We start from the raw sequence: 26,385 nt of genomic DNA, 5'->3' as shown, positions 1-26,385 counted from the left end.
AGAACAATGACAGAGTTCAAAGAAATTTGAAGATCTAAGAAGGAGAATTCACTCTTGCATCACCATGTGGATGACAAAGTCTCTTCCTTCCCCCTCCCCAATTTCTAAAACCTCCAGTGATGCTTTCGTTGCTTAGCTCATCTGGAATATGACACATCACTGAATCAAACATTGCTTTATATAGTTGAATATATCAACAAGTTTTCACTGGTCTCTCTATTTTAAGAATTGGTTCTGTTCCTTCTGAAACCTTCCATTATGACTAACGGATGAGGTTCCTAATTCCTGAGGATTATTTCTGAATGTTTTGATTTCTCCGTGGATGACCCTCTTCACTATTGTTGCGATTATTTAGGCCTTCTTATGTTGCACACTTTTGTTTTCTCACTACAGCTCTGCCTTGTACATAAACATATTAATTGTTACAGCACATATACATTTGGATTTTCTGCCAAATCCACAGCAGAGGTTTCAGTAAACCCACTGGGTTTCGCAGCGGGTCAACACGAGGAAGTATGGAAAGCATTGTTTTCTACTCAAATGCAGCAGCGCCATCTAGTGGACAAAAATATTTCACATTCAATTTACCAGCTTACCAGATTGACCTTCTACTGAAAAACTGAGAAAAAATGTCCAGGCCTCCACCGTGGATATGACAGAAATATCCAAAATACATTTACTAAAAGAAGTATTTATGTGTTCAATATGTATTACAAAAAAAAACTTAACAGCAGAAAACAACCAAACACTTCATGGCTTAAAGAATAGTTTTATTCATGTTTTTAAAACACACAAAAAAAATTTTTTACATAAAAAATTATTACACTTATTTTTCAAGTATCCTGGGCAAGTATCCATTTGTCTCTAAATGGTAGGTGATTTTGGGACGATTACATGTGAGAGCAGCAGCAGGTATAGGCACAAAGTTGCGCACACACACACACACACACACACACACGAATAACCTTTACTGCCAACATGAACATACTTATAAACATACAGTGTAAAATACTTATAAAGAGAAAACAAAGTTTAAAAGTTTGTTAATGGACTAATTTCTTCATTGATTTTTTTTTTTTTTTTTTTTTTTACACATTACTCTTGTTGCTCAGCTCCACAGAGGAATCCGGTGTCGGGCCATGCTGTGGTGGAACACCTGTAGATAACACAAACACAAAATTTAGACAATTATAATTCTCAGTTTTGGGTTACACACATGTAGTTAGAGTGTAATAAAACTTTTGAAGTCAAGTTTTCCACGAAAACACTTCCTTGCAATGTTGCAACCAGTCTTGGGCGACGGTTCCCCTGAACCTATTTTTTTTCTTCAGAAATGACTTGACTCATTTTAAGACTCCTTCTCGTTTTGACCTATTTCTGAGCAGACGGTGTAGAAACGTAGCAGTAGGACATTCGTGACAGACTGAGATCCATTCGGTCACATTTCTCACAATTTCATAAGTCACCACTTTTTTGGGGGGGAGGTTTGTTGTCACAGACCAACACGAAGCGCTGAAAACTGAAACCGTAAGGGCAATAACCTCGTCACCGGCTCGAGCCATTCTCTGCTTCTGCCTTCAAGTTATTTTGGTATGCCACCATTTATGGAGAACTTGTGCTTATTGGTAATAAGTAAGAGAGCCAGTGTGTGCATTGAATAGAGGACCATTATTTAGGAAAGCCTAGATCAGGGGTCTGTGCACCCTTAACAGTCCAAAGAGCCATTTATGCCCTCGGTCCAACTAAATAAAACTAGTTTAGAGCCGCAAATGTTAAATTAAGTAAAAAAAAAAAGAAGAAAGCTTTCATTTTTATCAATATTTATTATAAGACATTTATCTACAGTTTTAGATTTTAAACCCAATTCAAACTTGTAAACCTATGCAAGTAGAAGGATACATTTTTCTTCTTGGGATGTTGATAAAGTTTCCAACCTAATTACAGAAAAGATTTCATGTGTTTTCATGTGTATGTTTAAAAACGTTAGATTATTATCAGCGGAGGTTTTAAAGAGGCGTTGTGGAAGATCCAAACAGCAACTTGTGGCTCTGAAGCCGCAGGCTGCAGACCCCTGGCTGAGATTCTCAAAAATAAATTACCTTCAACCAGTCGCTGGACGGCTTTCTTGTCTTCACTGATATACATGGTAGCGATGAGGAAAAAAACTCCACCCAGAATCCCAATAAACGGGCAGAGAAGGAGGCTGTACTTCAGGCTGTGGAAGTCGCTGGTATCAGGATTAAATGAGCGTATGGCGTCAGAGATCTGCAAAAAATGTGAGAAGAGCATTATGGAGAGGAGGCAAAAAAAAAACCCAAAAAACCCCCCAAAGGACTGAAAACCGTGGGGGGGATTTCAGCTCACCACTCCTAACAGATACGGACTGCCAGCGTCGCCGAGAAGATGGCCGACGGTGATCTGCAGAGCCTCGGCTGTTGCCCTTCTGGTTGGTATGACGACATACTGGAGTAAATCATACAAACACAACAGCCTGTTGGCGCCGAGAGGCAGCAGAACGTGTCACATTTTACTGAAGATCAGCGCCGCTGGGACTCACCAGCAGTATGTCAGCCAGGACCGCCCAGTTCAGAGAGAGCAACAACTCACCGAAGAAGATGAACACCTGAAACCAAAGATTTAAGTCACAAAGTGAGGAAGTAATAAAGGACGTAATGAGACCGGGAAACAAAAATGTAAAACAACAGTAATTCTTACTTTTGGACTAAACAAAGAAAATACACCTGGTGGTTTATGTTTTGTCTCGTCTAATTTATTTAATTTAATAAATGTTAATGCTATAACAAGCAATTGTAAACATGATGCTGCTGCAACATGAACAATGTGCTGACAATAACGTACAAAAGAAAGTAGATTTAAAGCAATGGTAAGATCTGAGGCCAAACGTGCCAAAACACAATGATTAAAAATCTGTAAATGATTACTTAAATATGTCATAGTTCACTTAAAATCAGAAATAAATACATAAATAAATAATAGCAATAACAAACAAATGTACTTACACGCATCAGTAAAAAGTACCACACAGGTAATTTGACAGTCTTCTTAAGGTTTTATAGGCTATAATCTACTGAAATATTTTTTTCACTTTATTTTGTTTCTTTTTATTGAAATTATGCCGAGCAACACATATAAATAGACGGCCTCAGCCAGGAGGTAACTCCCTGTCTTCCTCTCCATAGTTACTCACCCTGTATCTGTCTGTGGAAGTTCCTTCTCATCTTTCTGACCCTCATTGTCAAAGCTGGCCTTACCGAGCTGCGGCTGCACACCTGTCTGGCTCTCACCTGTTCCCGCCTCGCGCTCTCTTTGTTCACGGACGTTTCTAATATCAATCTCGTACGGTTGAGCTGCTGCTGAACGCTTTGGTTGGTTACTGTGGAACTAACAGTGGCCGTAAACATAAATGTCAAATTAATCAAAGCCTGGGGTAATTAGAGTCACTTTAATTTATGCTGCATTTCACTGTGTTTAATAACCGAGACATTTAGAATACACTGATGTAGATTTTCTAATTATTTATTTAGAAATACTTCTCAGAAATAAATACTTAAAATGAGTTTATGTCAAGTGAACCATATCATTAGTTGACATACTGTAGATCAGTGGTTCTCAAATGGGGGTACGTGTACCCCTGGGGGTACGTGGAGGTACTGCAGGGGGTACGTGAAGCTTTTCAAAATATCTTTAAAAAATCAGTAGGCTCCTCATAATAAGTCTTGGGAAAAATTATTTTGTAAAAAGTTCGATAAAATATAAATGTGTGTTCATGCACTGACATTTATATTCAGTATTTAGTTTCAATATCCTTTAAAATAAAACGGTTTGACTGGTTTTATACCTTCCTGGTGGTCACCGTCTTCTGTTTTTCTTTTTGTTTAACCATGCAATGTTTGTAATATGGATGTATTTGTCAGGTTCACTGATATAAGTTGTTTGGCTTTAATAAATCAGACAGTGATTTTACAGCACTGTACCTCTTTTTAATTCCAAAAATGTTTTGCCCGTGTCAGGGGGTACTTGACTAAAAATATATTCTTAAGGGGGTACATCACTGAAAAAAGTTTGAGAACCACTGCTGTAGATGAACAACAAGTGATTTGTTTATTTGACTGTGTCACTATTGGTCTTCCATAAATGTTGTCCAATGACAGGGCAGCAGTTAACTGTGTTTCTGTTTACCAGAAGGGGGGAAAAACAAAACAAAGTTTGAAGAACTTGTTTGTCTGAGTTTATTTTTCACGTTGAATTCTCCCCCCACCCATGTTTCAATTATAGCCTCACCAGGATTCATTTGGATGTTAAGCCTTGTCTATATCTATATTGTATAGCTAGATATCTTAAGATGTGTTTGAAGAAAGAGTTTTAAAAAAACACCTTTGATTCTTCATTGCTCTCTGACCTCACTGTCCTCTGTCTTGTAAGCATTTTACAAAGTGGTGACTATGTAGCTACATTAAACTATTTTACAATGTTCTTCATGATCGTTGTAGCATTAAGCTCGTGCTATACTTTTTTAAAAAATGACTTACTATGGAATTTCCTTATGGGTTTAAAATGATTCAAAACATCTTTCATTGTTATTCAACAGGACTTTGCGTATTAACTAAATGTAGAAGTGTTTGCCTCTTACATAAGTGACTGGAATGCTCGAGGATGCAACAAAAATGGTGATGAAGAGGCAGGGCACTGATCCGAGCATGCCCACCGCACAGATGAGGGGGTCGGCGTGTGAAAACCTGTCCCTGAGTTGCCTGGATATGGTGGTGCCCAGAGCTCCTCCCAGAATGCCTGTGGCCACCGTCACGGCGCCGAATATGTAGCTTTTGGGGTGAAAAATGAACAAAAAGCATTAGCGACCTTCTGGGATTTTGAGACGAATGCAGGTCCAGGCAAGTGACAACACCTGTCTGTGGAGTTGCAGCTCTCCCCAGTAGTGCATGAAGGTCGGAGGCCCTGGGTGACGTGAGCCCTGGCCAGGAAGGTGGGCAACCAGAAAGCCAACGCTCCGGTGAGGAAGGCCAGAGACGTCACTCCGAGCGTCGACCACACGTAGCTTTTACTGAGATCAGAGCATGCAAACATAACATGAAAGGGCTGCATGTGTGAATTTTGAAGAAAAGCACCGGATTACCGTCTAGCCTAAGATAAGTTATGCAGAAAGAAAAATAGCTTCAGCTATCAGCAACATCAGAAAACGACAGTAATGTCATCGTTTGTGAGGTTGCAAAACAAATAATTTTTTTTTTTTTTGTTTCGTTTTTGTTCAAATCGTACTTTTTCAGAAGATACTTTACATCCTCCATGTAAGAGCTCTGGCCCGTCACTCCGTCTCCGTGGGTTTCTGCTGCCCCTCGTGGAGGGTTGGGGCACCAGAACACCATCAGGACGAATCCGACGAGACCCAAGATGGACGTGAACTGATTAAAAAAACAGAAAAAGTTTTATTTTTAAACTTACCTGTTCAGCATCATGGCGTTTATGTACGGTAATAAATGTGGTACCTTGAGAGCCCAGCGCCAGTCCCCCGTGAGATAAGCGCTCCCTGCCCCTGTGATGTATCCGAGACCGCTGAAAATACAGAAAAATACCATCAACTCCGGAACAGGAAGGGCAGAGACAAACAAACCGAGACAAATACATGAAAAAATCAATTTCATCTTGCGTAAGAGAACCTAAAGAATTATTAAAGAGCGAAATACACGTTACTTAAAATCAGCCTCTCCACTGTTGTTCAGAAACAATGATGTGTAACGGGTAAGCACTAGCACATGAACGAAATTGTGTTGGAACCTCACAGTCCCGTTGCCAGTTCTTTTAAATAGAAAACAGACGGCTTTTTTGGCACAAAATAAAACATTTTTTAAACAGGATTATGTGGAATAGATGTGTGCCTGCTTTTCTTTTTCGTGGTATTTGATGTGGTATTTTGTTGGTAGTTCTCAACGGTTGGCAACACCAGAATAAACCCTGTTTCATAATTCTTCGTCGTGCCAAAATCCCTAACGGCGCTCCATATCTAATCATTTAAATAAAACTGTCTGCATTACATGAATTTATGCATTACATAAATCTAAAAGATGTATTTAAATGCACATTCTAAAGGATGGAGTGAGCACCAAAAAGTCTTTATGTAAGAAACATTCACAAGCTCCTTGAAAGTAAGAAGGGCAAACATATCAATACCCTCCAAATACAGTCACTCTGTCAAAAATAAAAATAAAACGAAAAAAAAATGTGGCCTCAGGTTATGAAACTGCTTTTATCTCAGGCTTCGCTGGAATCGACAATCTACAGTAGTAAGACGCGGACGAAACAAAGTTTATGTCAAGGTGACGATGAAAACCTCCAGCAGAGTCAGCAAACAGACAATTAGTGTTCTCCGTCAGTACAAAATATCTGAAAATATATACATAATCGTACATTAATTAACCGCAGCGGGGAACCAGTTTGTTGTTTTTTTTACTCTCAGAGCCAAAAGAATGAACGAGTATATAAAGAACTGTTTCATATGCAACATTAGCTTGAAATCAACCAAGGAACATGTTTGATTCTACAGAGTTTAAGACCCGTGGCAGATCCTGTTCCTGGAATATTATTTTTACTACTATGTTACTATAGTCCAGTGAACAAAACAAGTGATTATGACTTGAAAAGTGAGACTTTTAGCTGCTTCCATTCACTGCTGCTGTTTCATGCAGCCGCTGCACGGCCTGCTAGTGCGGAGTCTACTTCTGGTGACACAGTTCTTGAGAGAAACCAGAATGTCGGCGTCTGTGTGCACCTGAGGTCAAAGTTGCCAGAGAAAGGATGTCTGCTCAAATTCTGACAGAACTTTTGTTTCTTAAATGAGAATGTTTGTCAGCATTTTGTGAGATTACAGGCAGACTGAGCTTAACACAGAGAACTTTCATATTGGGAGGGTTTCTAAGCAGCTGGTCTCAGACAACTTTGCTCCTGACTTCCAGTTGGACAAATTAATTGCCACATAAACCTTTCCCCAAAAAGGGCAGCATTGGATCCGATTAGTTTGGTGTTAGTACTTTCATCACTTTTCTATACTTTCTTGTTTGATTTCTGCTCACTTTCCATCTATCACACTTTTTATATATTCCTCAGATATGGAATCTAATGAAATTCTTGATAAGATACCCGCCCGTATATAATTGAACAGGAGATTCAGTTTTGGCGCGCAGCCTTTTTGCAATTAAAAAAAAAAAACATTCTTCTCATCTGGAATAAGTAAAAAAGACAAAAACCCCACAAATGAATAAATCCCACATGACGGTTGCTGCTCACGTGCAAATAAAAAAAACATGTTAGCAAAGCACATCCTGTCAGCTGCAGCGCTCTGCGTTAAAGAGAGGGCGGCGCAATTATTTAGACTAATCAAACAGAAAGAAGCAAGGTTACAGAGGGAGCTTCTGACCTTCCCACAGGGATGAAGATGTAGAAGATGCAGATCATGACGCTCCGCTGACCCCCTGAGAAGAGGTCGCCGATGATGGTGGGAGCAACGGTGGAGTAGCTGGCCTCCCCGACGCCGACGAGCGCTCGCAGCACAACCAGAAGCCAGAATTGCTAAACAAAAACAAGTCGAAAGCGCAGAAGCGTTTCAAACGTTATTCGCTTCCAAAACCCACAGACCTCCTCTTGCAGCGAGGTCAGCAGCTTTTATAGAGCACTGTAAAAAAAACATGACCAAAATATCATCAGTACATTTTAGTGGGATTTTATGTGCTAGATCAACACAAAATAGTTCATTTTCTTTCTTTTTTTTTTTAAAAAGACATGATTTTCATAGTTTTTGTAAACCTGAACTATACCTCCAAATAAAATCCAGAGCAACCACTCTCTTTTTTATTGTCATTACTTTTATCCATAATTACGTTTTACACTTTATTTTGGTCCATCAAATAAAATTCCAATAAAATACATGGAAATTTTAAGTTTTAAAGAGACAAAATGAGAAAGGAATTATTTTGTGTTTAAAAATGTCCTATAAGCAACACTGTGAGGTGGACAGCTGAACTTTCATTTAACTCCAGCTGATGTTGGATGACGACCTAAAAATAACGATCCTGAAGATGTGCTATTATTTAATGTATCAATTTGTTAGGAAGATCAGAGACAAGTTGCTGCAACTGAAGTCCGACCCGCAACTTCTGCAAACATTAGTTCCTGTTTTCTTCCTCTAAATGAAGCTGAATTATTCACCATATTTAAGAACAATCTTCTTCTCTCAGCAACGCTGTAAATGATTTTCAAGAAATTTCAAACATTTGAATTTTGCTTGTTGACATTTAGCTTAGTCCTCCCACTGTGACTCCCACTCCCACCTGCCGGCACCGTCTCACCAAAAAACTAGACTTCTGCGCTAGAAATAGAAGCGACTGCCAGTTTTTTTAACGCACTCTGAAGCCGAGTGCCGGGTGGAGGAGCAGCAGGAAGTGACACTCTCTGACCTCTCCTTGTTTCTTCTTTCATATGCACGCAGGATTGTCGGCTTCACACTTACCGATTTGGTGACAAAGGAGCTGCCAGCTGCAGTCAGAAGCCACACGCTCAAGCCGCACAGCATGATGTATTTGCGATTGTAGCGATCGCCGAGGTAACCAAAGAGAGGGGCCAGGAGTAAGAAACTGCAGATGAAAACTGTAAATGCATGGACAAGTCGATTTAGAGAGCGAGTGAAGAGATCTCAGTGGGAAAAACAAAGCGTTGATCTCGGCTAATTTCAAAAAGGAGTTCTGCAGGCACGTGTGTTAGTGTTTGGGACTATTTCTGTTTCCTGTTTAGGACCTTCTCTCTTATGCTCATTTGCATTCTGACGACTGGAAACGCAAAGTCCAGTCTCTTCTTTATGCTTAAAAGCACAAACCTACGTGTGTATAAGTGTGTGTGCCATAGGTTAGTTTTGTCTTCCGTCCGATAAGGCTAGCTGCACTTTTTAGGTCTTTTCAGCACATTTTGAATACAGAGTAAAATGAGAGCCTCAAGTGTGGCTCATTTCTAAAGCGACGCCTCCTCTCACCTGTTTGCAGCAGTCCAGCCGTACTGTCACTGATATTGAAGAAGTCCTTGATCTCAGAAAGCACACCTGCATCACAACAAAGACACAGTCACTGGAAGTCTCACCAAATCAGAGGCTGTGAACCTTGTTTAGTTATTAAATCATTTTGTCTTTTCGCCATTTCTGTTCTTTCACACCGGCTTTACAAACTGATGATTTTAGATAACGTCCTGTGGTTTTCGAGACTCATCTCAGTACTGTCTACCCGTGGGAAGACAGATACAGAAACTCCAGTTACATCAGAAGTCATAATTTGTCATATTTATTGAAAGTCAGCTTTTATGTATGGGGATGAGAACCACAGTCAATATGGATAAAATGAAATATGTCATCCTCACATTATGTCATTCACTAAAATTTAAAAGACGCAAACTGGATTTGAGCATTTTATTGTTATTTCTGTCCCTAAAATAATGAAAATACTGAATTACTTAATGGGAAAAAAATATATTGAAGGTCATTTCGCTCTTTAACCCCCTTTTTTTATTATTTGGGTTTGATTTGATATATAGTACCTTCCTAGTGGACTTTTGCATCATATATGCCATGTTTCCTGTTAAATGCCTTTACTTTATTACAATTTACAATGTTATCAGAATTTTAAAATTGAAAAACTTAAATAAAATGTTTTATCTATTCTTCTAAAAAAAAATCATCGGCAATGTATGCAGCTTCGTCCAGAACCCTTCCACACACGAAGTTACAAATTAGCACACAAAGAAGAACGTTCTAATAAGTTAAGTTCACGAGTAAAACCTGAACAATTAAGTTGGAAATGACATACTTGTGGGAGCAACATGGTGTGCTTATCGGTACAAAACGGAAAATGTATGAGGGGCGTTTAGGGCAAAAACTATGTTTTGTCTCTCACACACTACTAAAGACTCATACACACACACAAAATATTAAAATTGCACATATATACTATTAAAATGTGACACACGCATACAATTTTTCTCTCGCATGCACACACAAGACTAAAACTGCAGATATACACTACTAAAATATCACACACACACCCCTACACACACAAAGCATACAGACATACTATTCTGAATGATAGGTCAAAAATGTATGTGTGAAAATGTATGTGTGTGTGAACTAAGACTAGGGACTAATGTCTCAGCCAGATCTAGAGAAACTCATCCATGCATTTATCTTCAGTCGTATTGATTATTGCAACAGCGTCTTCACAGGTCTGTCCAACAAATCAATCAAACAGCTGCAGCTGATCCAGAATGCTGCTGCTCGACTTCTGACTAAAACCAGGAAGATAGAGCACATAACACCAGTTCTAAAGTCTCTACACTGGCTCCCTGTAGCTCAAAGAATAGACTTTAAAATACCGTTGTTAGTTTACAAATTACTGAACGGCTTAGCACCACAATACATTAAAGATCTGCTGTTGTTGTATGAACCTTCCAGACCTCTCAGGTCTTCCGGTTCTGGTCTGCTCTGCATCCCCAGAACCAGAACCAAACGAGGAGAAGCAGCTTTCAGCATCTATGCACCACAAATTTGGAACAAACTTCCAGAAAACTGTAAAACAGCTGAAACATTGACTTCCTTTAAATCTCGACTAAAACCCCACCTGTTTAGAATTGTATTAGAAATGTAATCAATTACAAATTTATTGATGGAACTTGACTTAATGTCGTGTTTTGATTGTTGATTCTATGTTGCATTGTGTTTGATGTTATAAAGCACTTTGAAATGCCTTGCTGCTGAAATGTGCTATTGAAATAAAATTTGATTTGATTTTTGATTTAGCCTGAATGAATGAATGAATGAATGAATGAATGAATGAATGAATGAATGAATGAATGAATGAAGATGAGACTTGTATTTTTCCTGTATGTGAGTTGTCACGGAAGAGGCAGGGCATAATTTGGAGATCAGATCGTGCATGCGTTGATATCGCAGTAAAGTTAGTTTCAAGTTGGACGTTAGATATTGGCGCTCCGTGGAGTAAGCGGCCTTTGGCCCAAGGGTGATCCGATTTATGAACGCTAATTTCGGCCAGCCGTTCTCTACCGCTCCCTCCTCAAGCGCATAGTTTTTGTCCTAAACGTGTGATTAAGACATTGGGGCAAGAACTGGCATAGGGACATGCAGTGAAACTGCACATGTTTTATGCTTTGAGTGCGTGTGTATAAAAAGGCTTGATTTTAAGTGGGAGAAAAAATGGGAAGAAGCAGGCAGGAATTGGCAAATGACCCAGAGTCGACCACTACAGAGATCCCCCCACCTGCTATCGTGTAGCGCTCCATGTAGTTGAGCAGGTTGACATAGCAGAGCACAGCTATGGCCACATAGGCACGTCTCTTTGAAATAGGCGGTTTGTCTGAAGGGAGTGTTGCGAGTGATGAAACGCTGTTCACCAGAGCGCCGTAACGCAGTCCTGAACTGGAGCCCAGGCTGCATCGAGGAACCGGTGTGTCCTGATGGGAGCTCACAGATCCCTTCTGATCCATAGTGTAGCCCGCCTGTTACCTAGAAAAGACAACCAAGCGCACAAAAACTAAATGTGAGGCCAAGTAAATAAATAATACAGGTTATATTTTTGAGGAAAGAGATCAGGCAGAAGTATGCTGTTTGCAGACGACATTGTGAGCTATACTGAGAATCTATATAAGGATTAAACACAAACATGGACCACGTTTTAGTGGCGCAATCACTGGTATCACTAGAAATAATTGTAAAGCATATATGACAGAAGCATTATATTATTATTATTTATGTATTTTATTTTTTATAGTCAATGAGAGCCTACGTTAATCCATTACTTTTTGTTTTTCTGGGGTATAAACGTGACATGACAGAGAGGGCCGTTTCTCTCATCTTCTGGCCATCAGGCTGGAGGAAGATCCAAGTTTATGTTGCCACCACACACAGCAAGAAGGACAGTAAAAATGTCCTAAACTCACTGTTTGAGACGTGAAAAAGAAAAAAAAAGATTACATACCTGTTGGCTGTTTGGGAGCAAATGTGTAAAATTTGCTAAATGCTTCTAGCACTTTCAGTGGAACTGACTTTGTGGTTAGTTGACAATACGATTGAAACAAACACCGGGTCAGACATGAAGCAACAAATTATTAAAATGTGGGAAAACGTCTTATTCCAGACACTAAGTATGGTGGAGGATCAGTGATTCTATAGGACATTCTGGAAACCTTGTTGAGGTGAACATGATTAATTCAACACCAAAACGGGTCTTTTTTTGTTTGTTAGTTTTTTTACTTCCCGTCACCCTCGAAAAGCAGGGTTGTGCAAGGCACTGTGAACGGACGATCAATAATTGTGCCCCCATTGATTACGTCTTCACCAGATCTTTCTCCTTAAAAACAGGCCCTCAAAGATTTTTCTCACATTCTTCGGTCGCAAATGACTTTGCTATGATAAATTCTTTTCAAGCATTAAACTAGGCAACAAACTCGTCTGCATGCATCTGTAGGCTTTTAAACTTTGCGGGACATACGTGCCGTGCCGTTAATTGCTAATTACGTGAAAGAATGATTGAGTAGAGAGTAAAAATCCATATCCCAATCATTCCATCAGTTCGGAGGGGTTAGCGACGAGTTCATGGCTGTCATTCGTTCTTACCTCAGTCACTTATCTCCTTCTGCATACAATAAAGATCAAGATGTATCTCATAGATAGGTTTTTGCTAAATCAGTCGACGAGCTAAAAACCCATAAGAACAAAATAACAACAACAAAAAAAAGCAACAAAAAACACATATTTAAGCAATGTATGACAAGGATTGTTGCTCTTGTGATCTGCTTGTGAAATCTCACTTCCCAGTCATAATCTTGTCAGCGGAGAATGTGTTAAGATAGGAGCATTTACAGTGACACAAAAAAGCAAAAATAAAGCAATTTCACAAGTGTACAAGTATAGGTGTGTCAAAACAAAACAGGAGAAAGCAGAAGGAAGCCGTTTGGTAAACTGTTTCGCAGCCCAAATTACACAAACAGTTAAACATGGCAATGGGAACGCTTCATCCCTTAAGGTACGTTCACTAAAAAAAGAAATACAGATTTTTTAAAAAAGAAAAACATTATTTCATTTTATTTTTTTAAAGATTGCACTCACAGAAAAGCCCTCTGTCTTTTTGCCCAGGTTGCAGAGTCCACGCAGTGATAACACTAAGCCTATTGTACAGCGAATCTTCTCCAAACAACACCCTCAGCAGAGTGGGTTCAATTTTTAGCCTCTACGCCCAAAGCCCTTGCTTCTTTTAATCAAAGCTACAATAACTGATGAAGCTGTAGGTGAAAACTTTAAGCCACTAAAACTGTTCAAAGAAGTAGAAAACAAGCTCACCTAGTTGTTAACGGTTCCCTCTGAGAGAAATTGTTTTCAAACTCTTTCTTCTCAATTCATACTTGAAGACTGGATGCCAGAGAACGGCGCACACTCCTCTGTGTCTCTCTGAGTATTGAGGAAGCTAATGGTTATCTCACTTCTAGCTTGACTCAAGATATATTAAGTTAGTGCAGAGGGCCCTGCCCACTCAGGGCTGGTCATATGCCTCCACATTTGGGTTGACACAACGTTGCTAAATGTGATGTTTGGTATTTCTATCCAGCTTTCTTTTTGTTTTGTTTTTTTTTACATTTGTAAAAACACTGTCAGGTTCACTGAGTAGAACCTTTTAGAGGTCGAGTACGTAAACGACAGACGGGAGGCCCTCAGCAGATTGAAAGTGCGAAAATTTCAGGAACTAAATGAGCGTGTTCAGACTTTAATCAGCGGTACGCCTCCAACAATGTTGCATCCTTCTACATGTTCCTGTAGCGTCAGAAGAGAAGTGCGTCAGCTCTACCTTTTTAGCCTTCATTGTCAGGAAAATAGCTGCGCATTACTGTAGGGCTGATTTAATAACACGAGAAATGTAAATCAAGAAGAGGGGAAATCCCTCAAGCAAAGCTGCTCTATTTCCATTTTGGAAGGCTTCTTATCCAACTTCTTGACCTGCGATCACTGCTCTAAGAATGTGTTTTTTGTTTTCCTACTGAATTCTTGTCACTTCTCTGCATCCACTGGTTAACTGTTAACCCGATTACACTTCGGTGTCAAGCCCTCAAATGTATGCAAATTCTTCTGTCTGACCCTCGTCGAAAAGTTACCATGAGTCCCCAAAATGTGACTCATGGTCACATGCTTGAGTGTTTTTCTAGTTTCACTGGTTACGTTATTAACACAATCCGTTAGAAAACAGCAGAATCACAAGTCTGAACACCTCCAAACACCACAGCTGCAACTGCAGTCACCGTCTGTCAGAACAGGCCGACTTCCTCCCCAGGAGAGTTTCTGTCAGTGTGACATCATTTTTTTTCACCTTTGGTTTCAGAGCACAGCAGTTGAGAACCTGGTGTAAAAAAAAAAAAATTTAAATACAGAGCACGCCACTTGATCAGTTTATCAAATGTATTTTTGGCAAACTCTCAATAATCAATATCATGATTGCTTCTTCTCTTATTACTCCTGTTGTGAGGTCAATCAAGAGGTCGCCTGTTTGTGTTCCCTAACGCCACCCAGTGTTTATAATGAGTATGACCTTGTGCAGATGGGAGGAATTGAGTGCAGAAGCTTTTTTTTGGTGGTTTCAGAGGTTATGCTGCTAAACTGTAGTTTTTCAGAGATACTAATCTGATCATCGTATCTCGATTTACCACAAAAATATAAGTGACACGTAGTAAACCAACTAAAAAATAAAAAAAATAGACTGAGGATAGCAACTTATTCAACCAACCATAACAGCGTAACACCAGTTTGAACTATTTTTTTCAGGTTTTGACCTATTTACAAAGAGTTTAATGTAAATTAAATAAACCACTCTGATTCCAGAACCTCCTCATTTCGGAACTACAAGATTTATTATCTTGCGATCAAAAACAGCTACAACGTTCACGAACCATTTAGAATGATCAGAGCTGCATCATAACCGCTAAACTGATTTACTGATTTACTGTCCTCATGATATGTTCAAAGTTAAACATAGAACATGAAGAGATGAAGAAGTTGTCTTTCACAATTTCCCCATGTGTGTCACAACTTGATGTTACGTCGCTGATTTTTAGATGCAATGGCACAGTCAAGCAACCCCACGATCCTCCCACGGTCTAATGACATAAAGGACAACCAGTTGCTATATTACTGTAAAGTCTGTGTGTCTGGGCTATAGCGCAAACATTTAGAGCTGGGCTATCAGCTTGACGACTGCGGCAGCTAAACTTTACCTGGTTTCTACTTCTAATTGTTACTTCAAAAACTTGTTGTGGAAACGCATCAGCCAAAATTCAAAGTTCTCAGTTTACCACTGTGTCAATGTGATTAATGTGAGGACACAAGGAACCAAAACGTGTTTCCTCGGCAGGGAGGCTGAATCCATACTTAGAGATAAGCTGTTTGTATTTATGTACTTCTTTAATGTATGTTTAGGGACATTATAAACCCCTATCGTAATGTTTTATTCTTAATCTCACCACTGTTGGATTTTAGGTGATCCAATACAAAACAAAACTTATCAGCTAACATCTGAAAGAGAATTAAACCAAATTTTAAATGATAGCAAAATCACTTACATAGATTAAAAAAAAATAGAAGAGTGGCAAAAAGAAAGTAGTAAGACTCCATGCTGATAGAAGCTACAGACAGTGCAAAGGAGACAGTCAACAGGTCAAAGAAGTTTGCTGTGTTCAAATGAGACAAGCATTTTTTCCATTTTGTCTATATGAAAAACACTTTGTGGGGCAGAAAACCACCTCACTGCACTCTAATCACACAATCTCTCTAAAAGAAGACAAAAAAACAAAAAACATTGTGGTGGCAGCATCATGCTATGGGTATTGTATTTTTTCAGGGACAAAGAAGCTGATTGAAGTTGATGAAGAAATGAATTGAACTAAATACATTGTAATCCTAGAAAAAAAAACAGTACAGGCAAGAAAAAATAAAGGTTGTGTTCAGAGCTAAATTTATCTGGGGGTCCATATCAAACAATCCTAAATATTCAGATACTGTGCATCCAATCTTGAGCTAAAATGCAAAAAATAAATAAATTTAAAAAAAGAATGGGGGAATATCAATTTTTCCGTAGGAATTAAATCTATAATTGGAGCCAAATGTGTTTCTATAAAATATTGACAGTTTTCAGGTTTTCCTTTTGTTAAAATGATTTTAAAATATACATTATTTACTTCCCACCTGCGAAATATGCACTGTTTGCTGTTGGGCATAAAGTCCCAAAGCAATGCGGTGGGGTTTGTGGCTGTGATATGGCAAAATGTAGAAAAGTTAAAGACAAAGGCAATGTTACTACGTAGTACATCTTAGCTTTAAATACAACAAAGATTCATTTAGATTCTGAACAATTGTGGCTTTTGCTTTGAGAAGGAGCTTCTTCATCCTGATACCATATTTTAATCATCGTACTGCCCCAGCAAACTACAACACAGGAGATCCCACTTACCTCTTAATACTGTTTGAAGACATTCATAGAGTGAGTCTGCTCATCCCCTTACTACGCACTGCGTCAATGTTAATAAATGCATGTGCATGTAATATTTTCAGTGGCATTCTTTGTCTTTGTTGCCTAATACTTACTGATTAAAAACTTCGAGGCCGGAGAGTGAAAGCGGTTCAGAAGGTGGCAGCAGAGAATCACTCACAGACAGGGCTGCTCTAAGGATACCAACGAAGAAGAAACATCGAAGGTGGCAACAGAAGGCGGCGAAGAAGAACGAGGAGAATGCTAATCGGAAAATAAGAGAGACGGGTTCTGTTTAGTTAACGTTAAAACAACGCTGTTACCTCGAACTGCTCCTCTTGAACAGAGCTGCATCATAACCGCTAAACTATGACAGAGCCTCAGTCAGCGCTGTTACTCAGGAGACAGCTCGCAGGTAATTAAACCTTGTTGGGAAGTGCTGGGTACCTGGCTAACAGCGGTACTGTGGCACGTAGCTGTGATGTTGTGCTGGCGCAAATTGTTTTTCTTCAACCTTTTTACGTAAACGTTAATATACAATGACATAAAAACTGCGTGGGGATTAAAGGGGAGTTTGTCTATATATTCAGGTGAAAAATAAATAAATAAATAAACGTCAGTGTGTATGGAGAGACGTTTGAATTTGATTTTCGGCGTTGCGAACTGTTCGCAGCTTGAACGCGGCTGTCACCCAGTCCCGACGACTTCCAGCTGTCAGGGGAGCTAAAAGCTAACGTGCCGATGTGTTTACATGAATTTTAACCGAAATATCAAGTGGCGATTAGCTTTTCCAGTCATGACGTTTTCCGGTTATCTTCTTAACATGCTGCGGAGTACTATGTTACAGCACGAAGAACATTAATATTTGTTGGACCTATTTTCTTTCCTAACCACTTTGAATTGTTGCCATATTTAGCCACCTCACTAGTATCGTTAGGCTAGGCTAACGTTAGCTGCCGTAGCCGTTGTTAGCTGCAAGACGCCAAGCTAACAAGCTGATGCTAATATCACAGAAGCTAAATTTACGAGGCTGAAGTTTATATTCGATTTGGAAGCTCAGGAAAGGGACATTATTCGGCTTTTAAAGAGGTATTATTGCAAGTATTTTTTAAAACATGATTACGTACTTTGATTCTGAAAGGCTCATTCAGAAGAGTTGAGCCTAAAACAAATCATTAAGTAAAAGTAGACTGCTCTTCAATATTTTATTGCATTATTTGTCTGGTTTAAACCTTTTGCCAAATTCTTTAAGTGTGTAATTGAGTATATTTATTTGTATCTTTAATATAGCTATCTATTGCACCACCAAATGTTGTTGTTTTTGGATGGGTTATGATCAGTTTTCTCTGTACAAAACGAAACCCATTTGCGAACAGTTGAAAGAGGATGAGACAAAATTTTAGATGAAAGCAAGATGGTGTATTTAGATTAAGAATCAGAACAGTGGGGGCCGGGTGGCTCAGTTGGTAGAGCAGACATGTGCAAGGGCTGTAATTGTTGATGCAGTTGCCCTGAGTTAAATTGTCAGGCCATTTGCTGCATATCTTTTTTTTTTTTTTCACTTCAATCTCTATACTATCAAATGCGTAAATTGTTTAATAAAGGCCACTCTTGCCAAAAAACAAACAAAAGAAATCTTTAAAAAAAAAAATTGTATGTTGATTTAGATTTTGCAATCTCAATGCAAAATGAACATTTATGAACCAGGGTTGAGTATTTATTACATAAATAATAAGCACAATTTCTTCTGCTTTCTTTGCAATATAAATGGCCTACCATTTTAAGTGGCTGAATGCATATTAAATAACACAGAAAACAAAAAAAGGCCTTTTGATTTGTTTTTGAAGCTGAACCTCATAAATTAATTCTAAAACAAAGATGCAAATTATTATTTTTTATTTTCAAGCCAGTTAAATTACTATTAAGTTTCGGATGCTTTGAAAAATTTACTTTGAGTGCCAAACCCATTCAGACGGCTATTTTTAGCAATGTTCATCTGAACAGCTGTTTTTGCTTTGCACATATCAGATCAGTTATGTTTGACATATAGTTGCTTGAAGACACTAGCTACTCATCTATTCTGTTGAAAGAAATGTGCCATAGTTAATCCAATCTAGGTTTCTTTCACACATGTAGCATTTTATCTGCTCCACCGGGATTCTGAATAATTCTTAAAGTGGATAAATAAACCAAAAATATCTAGGAAATTCTGGTTCTATCTTTAATATGCAGTCATTTGTTTCAGAGTTCAACAGTCTAAATAATGTTTTTTTAGGTAATCCCAATCTCCCAAAAAGCTTTAAATTGTATTTTTTCCCCCCTCTACTAACGCACTTTTCTCCAAATCACAAACATTGTTCTAATCATGTAATCGCTTTATAATTTAGTACAGAATTTGAACTAAAACATGGCAAATGCAATCTAGATTAATTTAAAAACAATGAAATTGCCCTTTACTGAAATACTGAATGCAAGCTAACTTCAGAGTTACAAACGCTTTATTTTAGCAGAGTCTGCTGTGAATTAAATTTAGCTCCTCTAATAATAGCACCCTTCCAAAAGCAGCCAAGTTCAACCCACTTCATTTTAGTTTAGGCTCAGGCTCTGAGGTTAATGTTTCTTTTTTTTTCTTCTTTGTTTTTTTTACTAGTTGTTGCTTAGAACTGGTTGAAGTTACTCAGAGCACAAAATGTGCTCCTTTCTATTTGGAAAAGATTTACTGTCAGAAATGGTTAACTTTTACTCATGTTTCAACTGGATCCTTTGGAAAATGGAGCGGCGGGGGTATGACATGCTTGTTTTAGTAAACATGTCTGTTTCATACGAATATGTCACCAACAGCGTGTGGCTGTTGACGAGTATTGCAGAAACCAATGTAACTGTTGTCATGTGGCATGACGCCTGCCAGCCAATAGAAATTACCAACAAGCTTATGTTTTAAGTTGTGAGCAGCGCAGCTGCGGCTCAGTGAAACTCGTTCTGCCGTCCTAGAAAAGCACTCCTTTCATTAGATAGTGATCTTCTGCCTGAGCTCATCTGTAAGTGCTGAAAAGTGTCACATCTTTATGTTTTTTTAATGCTTTTGCCTACTGTTTGGTAAGTTCGGGGGTTCAGAATATCAGAAAAACGTGTAATTGTGATACTGTTGCTAAATATTGCAATATTGATCATGATAAACCGACATTTTTTTTTTCTGTCCCCACCACTCTGCATGAGCTTTAGCATGTTAGCCACTAAAAACATCCAGCCACTGTGGGCATTAAGGGCAGAAAAAGTCCACCAAGTAGGCCAAATATATTTTTGGCATTCATTGTTGCTGAAAAATAACATCCTATCAAATATTGCATTCAAACGGCCATTTAGCGATGTCCAGCTGTAGCTAAATTTCATTACCTCATTTACCTTTGTATTAAAAATAGCTTCTTTTCTCCCCCCCTGCCTGTCATTATTTTCTGGTGTACAACGTTTCAATGAAGTGTGTCAAAAGTGGACACTTCACAAAAGTAACAACCTCTTCAAATTTAGATACTCGATTTGATGACGCTTTTATAAAAGTTGCACACGGATCAGTTTTTTTTTAAAGAGTATATATTTTTAAATGTAGAAATGGCAAAGCTTTTCATGTGCAACATTGTGATCCTTCTGTAGCAATATTTCTGATATTTAGGTGGAGGAGTTGTAAGGCAGGACAGACTTGCGGGGTGATCCTGTAACTTTAAGTGTGTTTTGCATGTTTTCACCACCATGTGCAGCCTTATGCAATCCCCCAAGCAAGCGTGGCCCACAGACGCTGGCTCGCCTCTGCAGTGATCAGAAATCATTCTGGGGCTTTCTGTCATCTGAACATTGACATTTGATCCCTGTTTGTTACCTAGAGCTGAACAAAAACCCAGTGGAGGGATTCTCAGCAGGCCTAATCGAGGACAATGACCTGTACAGGTGGGAGGTCCTCATCATCGGGCCTCCAGACACACTCTAGTAAGTCACAGCGTTCGTTTTCACGTGAATAACCCTTTGTAGCTGTCTATTGATCTGTTTTAAAGCTGGCTGAGTATTTATCCTGATATATTGATCCTGTTTACCTTGTGTCCACAGTGAGGGTGGTGTGTTTAAAGCTCATCTGACTTTTCCCAAGGACTACCCCCTCAGGCCACCTAAAATGAAATTTATCACAGATATTTGGCATCCAAACGGTGGGTGAAGTTGTACTATATCAAACAAATATTAGTAGAGTTGAAGTGTCTTAGAAATAAATGTCTTGGTGCTTCGGTCATTAATATTTTGTTGATATGCAAATCATTATACAACATGCAAATTCGTTTTTTCTCATTTGTTTCTTGCATCTATGTCTTTAATAATATTAAAGTTTAATAAATTCTTTGCAGACATGCCTCGGTTGATTTGAGCTCATTCAGATTTCTCTTTAAGACCTACAAAATAAGATAAAATATATGTATTTTTTAATATTAGGAGCAGAGAGGATTTTATATCTAGCTGTATGAGAAAGCAGTCCCTCTAAAATGTGAAGTGACTATTTTTAGAGCAAGGAAAAACAAGAAAACTGACTTTAAACTCTCACGAGTGTTGTATTTTAGCGATTAGCGCTGTTAGCATAGCTTAAAATGGCAGTGTTTGATCATTATCGCACAGGTGTGCTCTTCCTTTGGCCCCATGAAAAAGTATTGGGAAATATATAAAAAACGAAATTAAGGATAATATACTGTACAGTAAGGACAAGATTATACAAAAATAGTGTATAATCTGTATAGTCCAAGGAATGTTCAACTGAGTATTTTTTTCCCAGAGGTTCAATAATCAAAGACAAGATTCTGATTGGTTGGATGTCACTTGAGGCGAATAATAATAATAATAAATGTATTTTTGTTATCGGCTAATTTCCTGGTGCATCTCGAATTTTATTGTGCTCACTGTAATTGGTGCATCAGTGCGTCCCAATACATTTATGCAAGCTAAATAAATTCATAAACAAATTTATGTATATGTTTCCAATCAGTTTTCTGACTTTATATCTGATCCAGATATTTACAATACTCTTTAGGTTAAATATTCAGTTGTTGTGTTTTTTTTCCCGTTGGGACAGGAACTCCCCTAAAGCGTGCAGGAAAATGGATCCCAGTAACTGGGGATAAAAACTTGAATATGAATTTGTTCACATGTAAATCCCAGTTAAGGCGAGGCAAAAGAAAGCGTTTCAGTCAGTTTGGCAGCAGTACTCACAATAAGAAGGAAGCAAATGGACCACACATGCTGAGGAAAAGCGTCATGGTGGCCATTGAGTCTCTACTGCAGACCGATTAGTTGTTTCCTGTTGGCAGACACACTGTAGTCTATCTGATAGGCAGCCATTGTGAAACTTACTCACCAGACGCCACAAAAAGCTTCAGCCGGATTCATTTTATGTGTTAACATGAAAAGTGGGAGCAATGAGAAAACAGTTTGAACCGGCTGTCTTCAAGGAAATAATGTTTGAGTTGCTCATTAACTCTTTTTTTTTTTTTTTTTTACACAATTTGAACTAAAATAAAGAAACTGGAGTGTCAAAGGTATTTCTCTATTCTACTCTGCACAGTAAAATTCTTTACACTGGAGCTTCACGGCTGAAATGTTCCCCAAGCGTGTTCACAGGAGGCTGAATAACCTGGTTTAAAAACTCTGTGACGTCACTGCTTAAGTTGGAAGTGGTGGCATGCCAGACGAAGAGGGAAATGGAAGCTAATTAGGTTTTTCTCTTTCTTACTTTAGTTGACAAGAACGGAGACGTATGCATTTCTATTTTGCACGAACCGGGCGAGGACAAGTACGGCTACGAGAAACCAGAGGAGCGCTGGCTGCCCATCCACACTGTAGAAACCATCATGATTAGCGTTATCTCTATGCTGGCAGACCCAAATGGTGACTCGCCAGCCAACGTGGACGCTGCAGTAAGTTTGGCTACTTAAGAATGGGTTTTTCTTCAAAATGAAACATTAGATTTTTTTCCTTTTTTTTTTTTTGGAATTTGTTGATCATAAATGTGAAGAAGCTTCTAAATTGTCTGTTTTTGTTTGTTTGTTTTTTCTCCTGCAGAAAGAGTGGAGGGAAGACAGACACGGAGCATTCAAAAGGAAAGTCGCTCGTTGTGTACGAAAAAGCCAAGAGACAGCGTTTGAGTGATATTTATCAAGGATCTAGCTTCTTTTCTGTTTTCAGGGTAAGAAGATTTACCTTTCACCCTTTACGATCTTGGACTTTACCAACTTCAGCCACCATTATCAGATTATAAATTGCTCTATTGCGGTATGTGTCTGATGAAGTGAATGCAGCTGGTTTAATATTAGATAGATATGACTTGATGTTATGAGTGCCGCAATAAATCCCCCATAGAGCCTAAAAGTAGCTTTGCTGTTTATTTTAGTGAGTTGCTGAGTCGGATGTTCTCAGCAGCCGAAAAGCATCAGTTGGATCTGACTTTCCTATGTTGCCAGTTGTTTTTTGGTCGAACATATTACTACATTCTGTTATTCCATGTGAATTATGAATTGCTAACCCTATCCTTTCTGTTCATTTTGTGTTGTAAGATGCTGTTCATTTTACTGCTTTGACACTGTTTTTGTTTGTTTTTAAAGATGTTACTGTCTCTGCTGAGTAAGAGAGCAGCAATCAATATTTTCCATATTTGTTTTCTTCATTTACTTTCTGTTGCAGCTTAGTGCTGTTACTGCTGGAGCCTATCCTAGCAGTCAGTGGATGAAAGGCAGGTTACACCGTACATATGTCTCCAGTTTATCTCTTATAGAGACAGGCAAAACAGGCAACCTTTAGCATTTATTTTTCTTCGCCATAGGATCAGTTAAATTATTCTTCATATTTTTGGGGCTAATTAAGAAATGTTCTGTTCACCAGGATAGACAAATTAAGAAGGAAACATGATTTCTACAGGAAGGCCTTGGCTAAGTTTTAAGCTGGTAAAATGCTCCTCTGAGTACAGCGGTTGCTTTGTTAAAGATCACCAGAGACAGCAAAATTCTTCATTCTCATTTGTCAAATTAAAAATAAACTAAAATTCATTTTTACTTTAGGTGGAAATAGCAAGTTTAACTAAAGTAAATGTATTCATATTCCCTCCAGTTATGGGTGTTAGCTTATTGAAATAGGAACAGATTGACCAGATAATGAAAATTGAGAATGGGGTAAAATAGAAAGAAAATAGACAAAAAAGGGGGGACTTATTAGGTCATCCATAAATACTGAATCCAAAAATCAATTGGACTCTATTCATTTGGGAAGTCTGTCATAAGGAAAGTGAAGGGTGTGTCTAAATCCAGGGGATGCACTTTAAGGCTGATTACGTCACAAAGGCTCCTCTGAATTCAGCCCACAAATATGTCCTTCTCAGCCCACCTATCCCAAGATTCATTGCAGGCCCAACAGGAGATTTTTTTTTTTCTTAATGATTGCATGCAAAGCAGGAGGCATACCCAGACTGAAGTCCAGTTTTAAGTATGTTTCAAAATGGATCAGTACAAAAATGAAAAGCTTAAAATGGTTGTCTTGTTATGGCTTTCGTCGTTTGCATGGACATTGTTTTTAATACAATTTTGTAAAGAGATCAGTTAATTTAAATTATTTTAACTACCGTAGTTAAATTTAATAAGTAGAACTTTTCATAGTTTGTCTGGTACTTCAACAAGGTCCGTCTCTCACTGAATGGTTTAAACACGACTCGGTAAATGTTTTTTCCTCATCATTTTTTGACTCCAGTGCGACTTATAGTCCAGAAAATACAGGAATTTAAAACGGCTCGCATAACTAATAATAATAATTGAGGGAGAAGGGGGGGTAATATTTTGAGCTTCATTTTTACTCGCCGGTGTTTTAAAGCTGTTAGGGCTGCTGGGTGACAGAACATAACCTGATGTAAGGGCGGGAGTAAAGCCGAAGGTTCGAAGGTTGGACCGTCCAACTTCACAGCCACTCACTTCTAATCTCTCGTCGATGAAGGACCCTTGGAAAGATGCTGCCCCTAAATTTGTTAAAAAATAATGGGACATGTATTAAAATATGTGAAGTTTTTTGGGGGTTTTTCTGTAATTTGTCACACAAAATATGCAACATTTCCAAAGACGTTAATGCCATTGAAAGCATTTTGAAGTGGGATGCACACTAAAAATGATTGTCTAGATTTAATGGTGCAACCAACTAATCTTTCCCTCCTCCCCCTTTCCGCAGGTCTCCAATTTGAAATTCAAGATGGCACTGTTTCCTGCACTCTTCCACCCTGTCGCCAGGCTTGTCCTCCTTCATTTTTGGCTGGAACAGACTGACAACTGTAGGGTGCAATATAACATTAAAGTGACTACCGAAGCTGACAGAAAAAAAAAAAGCCAAGCAAGTGCCAACATACAAAAAAATTATAAAATAAAATAAAAACTAAATAAATAAAAGAAAACATGCACCCAGAAGATGTTCAAACATTTTTCAAGTTTCTGAACTGCTTCAACATTCAGGATGATATTGTAAAGACATGTACATAGAACAGACTCAACCGGATAATATATACGCTCCGTTTTCATCCATCAAGACCTTTTAGACCAAATATTTAGTGCTGGTTCGGACAGATTTATTTTTGTCTTTTTCTTCTCTCAACTCCAGCATGCGTTAGACGTCATTAGGCTGCTTTCCGCAGGAGGTCTTAAACAGAACAAATCATTGTTGGAGGAACGTCGTCTGTGAAGAGGCTGTTTTTGAGTGACACACGAGGAACACGCCTGAGGATTACCGCCTGAATAAAATGGAATGGATTTTACAGCCATCCCAGATCTCACCTCATCACATGTAAACCTGGATTATGCTGTCTTTCTTTTTTCTTTTTTTTTTGCCTCTGAAGTCTTACCATATTTTAATTTGGCGCAAAGAAACATCACAGTGTTATTTTGTTGTGCATGCTGTGCTTTTTTTTTTTGTTTTTCTTTTTCAAAAGTGCCTCCTAATAAAATGCTTGGCCACCTCCCCCCTTTACCTCCACAAGGGTTCAAAGTGTTGAAATAACATTAAAGAAGTTGTCATATCCTGCCTATATTGGGATTCTATAATTAGGGTGTTTGTGACAATTTTCTGTAGCAATAAGCCTCCTGGTATAAATTGTACAAGTTAATTTTTATCTGCTGATGCAATTCGAAATCCTATTCCTCAATATTTTTATTTTTTTATTATTATTTTAGCAGCGATTTGTTCCTTTTTCTGTGTTCATTGTAGGAGCTGTTATGCATGCTTTTTGGGTGGTTTTTTTTTTGTTTTTTTTTTGGTTTGAAAATGTCTTGAGTGTTGACGAACAAAGTGCGCCTGCCAATTTTGTTTCGGCGCCCTTTGCCCTTATTCACACATTTCTGATAATTCTACCCTCTGATCTAGCACAGTTTTGCTCAATGTACAAAACAAAATACTGATGTATATTTTTCTTCTTATGGAATCTGTCACCTGTAGTGAGTTCTTCTAAAACATGACCTTTTTTTTTCAATAAGTCCCGGTAGTTTGGCTTTATTTCTGATTTACGTCTCCAGTGGTTCAGATGGAGCAAAATATCCTTTTTGGACTGGTAATGAGAATTTTACTGTTTAAAACAAAATATATTTTTTAAAGTCTACCTCTCAAGACAGATTGCAGTTTAAGATCTGTTGCGTCTAAACTGAATGAAAATTGGCTTCTGAACCTAACCTGCTCTCAAGGTCATAACATTTATGATATTTCCTTAAGTTATTGCATGTCTGGGGCACAAATATCTAGTGGTCTATCTGGTCCA

The 26,385-nt window shown here is 38.4% G+C and overlaps 2 protein-coding genes across 2 annotated transcripts; one reads left to right on the top strand and one right to left on the bottom strand.

Moving 5' to 3' along the window:
- Positions 1-753: 753 nt before the first annotated feature.
- Positions 754-13,534, bottom strand: LOC102234613 (protein spinster homolog 3-like). The gene is made up of 13 exons (XM_005800832.3): positions 13,418-13,534; positions 11,340-11,584; positions 9,053-9,118; positions 8,537-8,673; positions 7,448-7,599; positions 5,523-5,589; positions 5,296-5,438; positions 4,925-5,080; positions 4,652-4,841; positions 2,558-2,623; positions 2,365-2,463; positions 2,100-2,265; positions 754-1,156 (listed from the first exon to the last, which is right to left on the bottom strand). Exons 2-13 carry the CDS (start codon positions 11,563-11,565, stop codon positions 1,089-1,091), a joined length of 1,536 nt encoding a protein of 511 aa, XP_005800889.2. The 5' UTR covers positions 11,566-11,584; positions 13,418-13,534; the 3' UTR covers positions 754-1,088.
- A 3,251-nt stretch (positions 13,535-16,785) lies between these two features.
- On the top strand, positions 16,786-26,106 carry ube2g1 (ubiquitin conjugating enzyme E2 G1). Its single transcript, XM_005800792.3, has 6 exons — positions 16,786-17,001; positions 20,462-20,564; positions 20,682-20,779; positions 22,350-22,528; positions 22,674-22,797; positions 24,816-26,106. The coding sequence occupies exons 1-5, from the start codon at positions 16,956-16,958 to the stop codon at positions 22,758-22,760; spliced, it is 513 nt and encodes a 170-aa protein (XP_005800849.1). The 5' UTR covers positions 16,786-16,955; the 3' UTR covers positions 22,761-22,797; positions 24,816-26,106.
- Positions 26,107-26,385: the final 279 nt, after the last annotated feature.

This window comes from Xiphophorus maculatus, chromosome 11, assembly GCF_002775205.1.
Source record: "Xiphophorus maculatus strain JP 163 A chromosome 11, X_maculatus-5.0-male, whole genome shotgun sequence".
In the NCBI taxonomy this organism is placed as follows: Eukaryota; Metazoa; Chordata; class Actinopteri; order Cyprinodontiformes; family Poeciliidae; genus Xiphophorus; species Xiphophorus maculatus.
This window is presented reverse-complemented; position numbering and strand designations above follow the sequence as displayed.

Bases quoted from the DNA above. Each gene is read 5' to 3' on its own strand.
- LOC102234613 (XM_005800832.3), bottom strand. From the start codon at position 11,565: ATGGATCAGAAGGGATCTGTGAGCTCCCATCAGGACACACCGGTTCCT. The intron at 5,081-5,295 runs GTACGATTTGAA...CTCTGATCTCAG, and splicing joins GTAAAGTATCTTCTGAAAAA to TAAAAGCTACGTGTGGTCGA. The intron at 2,266-2,364 runs GTGAGCTGAAAT...CATTTTTTGCAG, and splicing joins GTCCGTATCTGTTAGGAGTG to ATCTCTGACGCCATACGCTC.
- ube2g1 (XM_005800792.3), top strand. From the start codon at position 16,956: ATGACAGAGCCTCAGTCAGCGCTGTTACTCAGGAGACAGCTCGCAG. The intron at 20,780-22,349 runs GTGGGTGAAGTT...TTCTTACTTTAG, and splicing joins AGATATTTGGCATCCAAACG to TTGACAAGAACGGAGACGTA. The intron at 22,529-22,673 runs GTAAGTTTGGCT...TTTCTCCTGCAG, and splicing joins CAGCCAACGTGGACGCTGCA to AAAGAGTGGAGGGAAGACAG.